The following is an 8,254-nucleotide window of genomic DNA, read 5'->3' on the forward strand; positions in this document are numbered from 1 at the left end:
TGCCAGTACTCTATAGCGAAAGACAATTTGAAGTTACAAATATTTTTAGCGACAGATGGTTTGACGATATCATTTAAATGCATTTAAAAAAAATAAAAGGCCATTTGGTTGCAAATTAATACAAAAGTAACATCATTTTGCACATTTCTCATACAAATAGATTCATGTGCACATTTCTCATACAAATAGATTCATTTATGACGAGTCCAAACATTCACAGAGGAACTAAAGAAGATACACTACAACAAAGTGACTTCTGATGAATGACTCATGGCCCGAACCAAGCAGTATGCTATCGTCAGGAAAAAAACATTTATCTACACTAGAAGAGAACTTGTTAGATCATTGTGGTCCGCCTTCAGACCAACTCGGACCGCTCAGCAAGTAACAAGGCCTCAAGTTCTTCTCTCCGTTTCTCCAGCTCCTGAAACACCATACAGATCGAGGAAAAGCGGAAAGATGAGTTGGCAGTGATGGTGTACACAACAAAAATTATACCTGTACCATAATCTTATAGTGTATCTACTTTTCTAAGGATAAAAGAGCAGTTTTTTTCTAACTAGCACTAAAAACATAAATCAAGAAGGTAGTATGCCTAACGGTTTCCAACAGAGATGATAATACAGTTGGACCAGACTTGTCTTTTTCCTTTGTTGATCAGTTATGATAATAAGAACTTCAACAGAAAACCAAGCGGTAACAAGATTAAACTACCAGCCATGAAATACCCCAAGTTCAACCAGTAATCTGCAATGCAATATCCTACCTAACTTGGCTAGCAGTAGAAAAGTGCGATCAGCGAAGAAAACATATGTTAATAAAGAATTACCTACAGATTTCTTACTGCTAGGAGTAAGACTCCCAAAACTTGGTTTAGCCAATTCCTCAGGTTTAGGATAATGAACTAAGGAGACTCGCCGTGAAATCTTCCCCACTGTATTCCATTTGTTTGTCAGTGTGAAAAATATTTGCATAAAAAAGAGCATACAACATGAATAACAGGTTAGACAAGCCAAAATAGTGCCTCTAACACAAGAAGGTGATGGGTATTTTCCTCTAGTATTGCCAAAACCATTATAAGCAGAGTATGTTTATCTTTAGCTCTGTTTTCTTTATGGGCTTCATTAGAAAAAATATTAAACATAATAATTATATTTACTACAGATGTCACACACCAACTTAAGAAAGAGAATATTGATTTAGACTAATTTCCATGTTTTACATGATCAAATGATAGCAGTGGTAGATCCAGAATTCAAAAACAGTGGGCCCAAGTTAGTTGATTTTAAGTCAATTAATGCAAGAATTACACAATTAACATATATATAAATTGCAGGTTTTATGAAGGAGGTTAAATGTATTTTGGCAAAACATGTGGGGCCAGGTGGCCCCACAGGTTATACATAGATCTGCCACCACATAGCTTCCATGCTAGTTGTTTTCAAAGGCTGACACATTGAGATAATAATCTTTCAAAGATGGGAATCATGTCCTGCTTCTCCTCTTCCTATTTCAGTATGTTCCTTAAAGATCAAAACCACCCAAACTAGTGCACTACCATGGTAACACAGCGGGAAAAAAATATTTCCAAAACTCAATATGACTCTACATATAATATTTTTATTGTGGCTGTGATAGTTCATCGTGCTCACCTCCATGTCTTCCTCGTCGCTCGAATACGCGGCATCCAGTTTGGCGTACAACTCCTCATCTCCTTGGTCCTTCACGTCTTCCATCTGGACCTGATTAATGACCATGATTAAAACAGAACATGGGATAATTTGTTCCCTTGTTTTGGAACACCCAACATATGTGCGCTGAACTTTGAGTAAACCACCACAAAATCGAAATAGTACCTGATGTCTCTGAAGCTCAATGGATCTGGCCAAAGCCTTCCGCTTTGACAAGAGATTTCTAGGTCTGAGCGTAGAAGGGCGCCGGTAGTTCTTCCCTTGGAACACAACAATGGTGTAGCCTTTGGAGACTTTGTCAACTGAAACTAGAATTCCCCCGCTCTCGGCTTCAAGTGATAGTGCTATCCTCTTCACTTCTGTAAAAGACTTTGCTTTCACTAGTATCTTCACTAGCTCCCTATACTTCCAGTGCAAGTGCATGTTCTCAATTGTGCCATCAAAAACTCCTCTTCTGCCTGCAAGTGGTCAAAAATAAAGAAAAACGGAAAGAAAGAAAGAAACTAATACAAGAATCATTTAAGGACACTAGATCTCATGTCAGTATATAATTGGTCAGGTTATTAAAACAAAGAGGTGCAGTAATGCTTCCAAAAAAATAAGGAATTGCAAGGAATGCAAATAGTTTGTCAATCAATCACTACAAAATCAGAAGAATCCAATATTCCAATGACCCTGAGAAAGGTAATATAGATTACTCCCTCCATTCATTTCTAACTGATATTTTAGGAATGCAGAAGTCTGCATTTTAGTAGGTGCTACAACTGTTTTATATTTGACCTGCATCTTCATAGAACGTGCATACCTCAATGTGTGCAACATCTATGCGACTCAGTATCTATGCTCATCAGCAACTAAGAATAAAAAAATGAAGGGTTGAAGAGACAGGCAATCTGAGACAGCAACAGACTAAAAATGTAACAGGACATATGTGTCCTCAGGTGACTGTTTCCCAGTAACTGTGCAAAAATCCAACACCAAAAGAAAAACACACACACAAAGGAATTACTGAGGAGTAGAAATGCCTTCATCCTTAGACCAAGTTTCCGAAACATGAACCTCTCTTCATCTGTTATTGTTTTAGGTCTAGAATCTTCAGTTGGCCTCAGGGCTGTCTCAACCTTTCCTAGTACCATTTCAGCTTTCTCCATCTTTTTCTGTGCCTGTACATAAATAAAGTGAAATTGGTTGGATTCAAATCATATAACTAGCATCTTCTAATGATACAATGCGTACAAGAATTTAGCCACACAAGCTTAGATGCAACATGACCCTATATTACTTATGACAAACAACAAAGCCTCTTAGTCCCAAGACAGTTGGGGTAGCCTAGATTTAAAACCCAACAAGAGCCACCAACAAGAGCACCTCTGCAAGTTCTGAGGACAAGAAATCCTTCCCTCTGTAGAAGACTATAAATTCATTGTTCCTTTAAAGCATTACACCACCTGTTAATTTCTGATGTGGATTGAAACAAACATTAGCTATGAATCATTAGTTCACTACAAGACCTACCCAAAAACTTAAAAATGGATAAGTGAAAAGAAAAACAGCAGTAGCAGAATTTTTATCCCATTTTGTGTTAGCCCACAGAATTTTTTTTGGCCCAGCAACATAACAAACCACGGCGCCACGCAACTCGAACACCACATAATACAACGCACACATTGCAGCCCAAATAAACAGATTGCAGCCCAAATAATGCAGATTACAACCCAAACAAAGCTGATTACATTTCACAAATAAGCCATGCAACAAATCCTAATAACCAGTTGTTGAGGTAAAGCAGATTCAATTTACATCACCTATCATCTAACTCAATCTCTCTCAGCTGATTTTCAGCAAGTAGTAGAATAATCTGCACCTTGAAAATAATCTAACCTGCAACCTACAAATGAACAAAACAACAGAAAAGAAAATAACTGTTGGCAATGAACTTAAATAGATGCAACAATAATCTGCACCATGAACTCAATTGTTAGAACTGGAATATATACTACATGGTCCATCGTCAGTTATCCACAAGGCTACAGAAAATCTCTAAACCATATTCTCATTTCTCATCTTACTAAGAGTCAAAATGGATGTATTCAATTGTTAAAATAGACATGGCAGCCACACACCACTAGTCCTGCTTGCGTGAAAGGCATGACATGGTCATTTGTATTCATGGTGCAAAAACAGATATGAATCAATCAAGTAGGTAGAAATGTTAGTCAATTAAATAATCCATGCCATGCCAGCTGCTGCTGACCAGCGATCATCCCATCAACACAAATGCAGGCTTGCTCCACCCTGTAGTCTACGCTGGAAAGCTTGGAGTTGATCTCACATGTGCTGGGCATTTTACTACAAAAATAACGGGAATCAGAGCTGGGCAGTTTATAACAAAAACCTACTGGACATTCAAGAATTAAGCTTGCAATGACAAATGACATTTGCAACCCAGGCACTATTTATTTAAACATAGGTGGATCTAAACAAAACTTCTGGGTTTATTAAATCCCAGAAGCTTGGTGTTTACGAGTAAAATGCCCAAAACACTCTATCGGTACAAATGTTGCAGCATTTTACTTAATTGATCAGAATTATTCAGAGACAGGCCAGGCACCAGCGCAACCATCTAAAACAACGGGAACAGAGTTCTGCAGCATGTATCTTTCTAAAATGCAAGCATCCTTCTCGCACAATTCATGCTAGCTAGTACTCTAGACAGACCGCATCATCATCACCATCGCAGATTCAAACCAAAATTGCACTCGACCGGAGACAAAAATGAAGTCAAACACAAGCGTACCTGCACTGACACCGGCTCCCCAGTGCAGACTGCAGAGTAGAGGAGCGCCGCCCACCGCGCAAGCGCCACAGATCTTGAAGACGAGTGCCAGGGCCGTGGATCCTGGAGGCGAGCATCGGCGACGAAGAGTGCTGGATGCAGGAGCAGGCGTCGGTTCGGACTAGTGAGGAGGAGAGGTCGGCGTCACCCACCACACCAACGTCGGAGAACCCACTGCATCCACTAGACCCTACCGCAACTGATCTGGGGGGAAGTGAAGCTGGCGGTGGAGCCCCTCACCGAATCTCCGAAGTGGGCGCGACCTGGCGGGGGAGAGCTAGAGAGTGGGCGGTGCCGCTCGACGGTGCTGCGTGCAGCTTTGGCTGCGCGCATGCGCCGGCGAGGGGTGCCGCGGTGGCGTCACCATCTCCTACCGTTGCTTGCTCGGGCCGTCGTTGCGCCGGTCTCCTAGCTGTGCGGCGGCTGGTGTGAGCATGGAAGGGGAGAGAGAAGGGCACGCCGCGGATCCAGTCGGGGAGAGAGAAGGGCAGCCCCCACTGTGTGGATCCGGCCGAGGAAGTTGAAGGGAGGTTGCCCCGGCGTGGATCCGGCCTTAGGAGAGGAGGGCAGCGTGCGTGGGGGAAGAGAGGGAGAGGGCGGCGTGCGTGGGGGAAGAGAGGAAGAGAGGGAGAGGGCGGCGGCGTGCGTGGGGGAAGAGAGGGAGAGGGTGGCATGCATGGGGGAAGAGGGAAGAGAGGGAGAGGGCGGCGTGCGTGGGGGAAGAGAGGGAGAGGGTGGCTGGCGGTGGATTTAGGGTTTTCACTGTACATAGGGGCTGGCTAAAATATGCCCGCGAGGTCGATGTAAGCTGGGGGCGGGAGCTCAATGTAAGTGGCGCGCTCGAGCTAGGTGGGGCCCATTTTTTTAGCGTCAGACAGATCAACGCTATATCTAGTTTTAGCGACAGATAGGCTAACGCTAAACATGAACATCTATAGCGACAGACAACAAATCGCTAAATGAGGATTTAGCGTCAGATGGTCTCTGAGTTATCTTTAGCGTCAGATCATCCATCGCCAAATATAATTTTTAGCGTCAGATGTCTGACGGTGAAGCGGTGTTGTGGTGTAGTGTCGTCTCCGCTGTCGTCGCGTTACTTTTTGTCGCCGAGCGTCGGTTTCAACTCTCGGCAAAGTGTTTGCCGAATGCCCGATAGAAAACACTCAGCAATGAGACGTTCGCCGACACTGTAACACCCTAGGTGTTTGGCTTCTACTAATTGCATGTCATTTCATAAACATGTGCATTATCCATGTCATCATGCCATTATCATTGAAACATATGTATGCAACATTTTAAATTGTATGTGTTTCATGCTTGATTGCTTAGAGTGGTAGTAGTGCAACATGGGAATGCAACATGAAACTCTCATACCTTGAAACATGGCAACATGGTAGTAATGTGGCAATTATAAAATGACAACAAGGTCTTGAAACATGTGAGACATTTCATTGCAACATATGAATGAATTGCTTGTTTTACTTTCTTTATCACATGTGATCATTAGAAGTGGTATAACAATTTTGTAAAATGGTTGATCATGGTCTATTACACCTTAACTACACTTAGGTTACTTGTTTGGACATTGTTCATGTAGATCAAAATGACCAAAATGCCCTTAATTGCATGTTTGACTAGAATTGACCCTAGGAGTCTCACTATTTGACTGATTCAAAAGTCCAACTTAGAGACTTCGCATGGCTGTGCACTCTTTACCAAAGTTGTAGCTAATTTATCAAGGAACAAAAGTTGTTTTATGGCCAACTCATGAAAATGTGTGGAACATGCTCAAACATGGCCCACAAGTCAGTATTTCATGCTGATTCCACACTTAGAAATTTTTCTAAGTCATAGTTACGTTTTCAGTTGCATCAAGCTCACTTTGGCTTCATGTAACTTCGGATCCACGATGAATTAGGTGTTGGTCCTTGAAGCGAAAGTGTAGATGGATGATAGGCCTACATTTTTCATGTATACTGTTTTTGCAATAGATCAATGGTTTAGCCGTGTTGACACGTTGAAATGTCGCTGACAGTCACTGTCATCAAGTACTGAATCGCCGTTTTCAGAAAACGGACATTGTCCGTCATGGCCGACCGGCGCAGGAGCATCTCGCCGCATGGCGTCCATGCTCGGCCAAGGTCTCCACGTCGTGTGCTTGAGCTCCAGATGAAAGCCACGCCTCGCCACTCTCTCTGCGTCTCGCCATTTCCCCCTCTCGCCTTCACCGCGCGCAGCGCCATGCCACAGCAGCCCTCCGCCATTGCCGGCCGAGCGTCGCCGTCGTCGTACACGCACGCCACCGCAAAAACATGTTGCACCGTCCGCCTGTAGCCTCGCCGTGAGCCCCTCTGCCACCCCCACCCCTCAGCCAGGTCGATTGTGCCGTGGTAAGGGCGAATTCGACATTCCCTTCCACCGCCGCCGTGGCTGTTCTCGCCGGAGATGACGCTCCACACGGCCAGCTCTCCCCGCGTCTTCCCATTCCTTCCTCTAGCTCGTGCTAGGTCATAGGAACACCACCGAAGCTCCTCGAGCCACCCGTTAGGGCTACGACGCCGTAGCGTCACCGGAGCCGGCCATGCCGTGACCAAGCACCGCCGTGGCCATCGCCGCCCCCTCCAGCTGCATCCTTAGCTGCAATAGATGATTCCCTTAGGTCCGCTAGGGTGAGGCGAAACTGTTGGCACCGTTGCCTTCACCGGAGGAGCCACCGGCGGTGAGTTACGCTGTCGCCTTCCTCCGCTCCCCTGCCTGTCTCGCTGTCACGCGGGACCCGGCTGTCAGCCGCCGAGACTCAGGCGGGAGCCCAGCCTGGGCCGCGCCGTGTGTTTGGGCCGCTGGCGCCGCATCATGGGCCGCGCCTGTGTGCTCGTGGGCCGCCGTTTCTTGGGCTGGCCCGAGTAGGGCTGAGTGTTGTTTTCCTATTTCGTTTTGTTTATTTATTTCACAGATTTATGTACATCTTGAAAAATATGTAGCTCCTAGTATATAGATCCAAATGCTATAGTTCTAATTTTGTTAAGTTCCTGGTCATGTCTAGTATTTAATAAAAATATTATATGAGCACATGTTTTAGAAAAATTGGATGAATTAAATAGGAGTTTGAAATGTGTTTTTAGAAGCATGCAAACTTGTTTGAATTTTATCTTGAGTCTCTATGGTCCAAAAATTATGAAATTTTGTGGGTCCTCTATTTTGGTTTAGTAGAGTCTCTGGTTAAAATTTCAGAGCTAGTGCATGTGTAGGTTTTAAGTTATAGAATTTCCTTTTATTAATGGGTGGATCTTGTGTGAATTTTCATAATTTTTCTATAGATCCAGTAAAAGTAAAATTTGGTGGGTACTATTCTTATGCTAGAATGATGCTAGGAAAAATGTGAAATCTGTTGCTTGACACTTTTCATTAGGATTTCTTAATTATGCCATTTTAAGCCAGTATGCCTTATCATTTTTGTGTAGACTGTTATACTTACTCAATGGCTTTGAAATTTTTATGATGGTCTATGTGCAGCATGAGATAGCTACTGTAATTTTTGTAGATTTTTATAAATAGTTTTACTATATATTGCTTTAATCACCTAATTAACTAGATAAATTAGAAAAGGGTATTAAATAATTTATTTAGAAGTTGACACTATACTTTCTGATGTTTATTAGGTATGCAAAACAAGTTGGTAAACTTGGTTTGATCAAAGTATGCTTTTGCACAATCATTAAATAATTAA

At 43.1% G+C, this 8,254-nt stretch overlaps 1 protein-coding gene across 1 annotated transcript; it reads right to left on the minus strand.

Annotated features, from left to right (window-relative positions):
- Positions 1–358: 358 nt before the first annotated feature.
- Positions 359–2,842, minus strand: LOC136454853 (CRM-domain containing factor CFM3, chloroplastic/mitochondrial-like). The gene is made up of 4 exons (XM_066455109.1): positions 2,701–2,842; positions 1,857–2,149; positions 1,653–1,742; positions 359–424 (listed from the first exon to the last, which is right to left on the minus strand). Exons 1-4 carry the CDS (start codon positions 2,840–2,842, stop codon positions 359–361), a joined length of 591 nt encoding a protein of 196 aa, XP_066311206.1.
- Between the last annotated feature and the right edge of the window lie 5,412 nt (positions 2,843–8,254).

This window comes from Miscanthus floridulus, chromosome 5 (genome assembly GCF_019320115.1).
Source record: "Miscanthus floridulus cultivar M001 chromosome 5, ASM1932011v1, whole genome shotgun sequence".
In the NCBI taxonomy this organism is placed as follows: Eukaryota; Viridiplantae; Streptophyta; class Magnoliopsida; order Poales; family Poaceae; genus Miscanthus; species Miscanthus floridulus.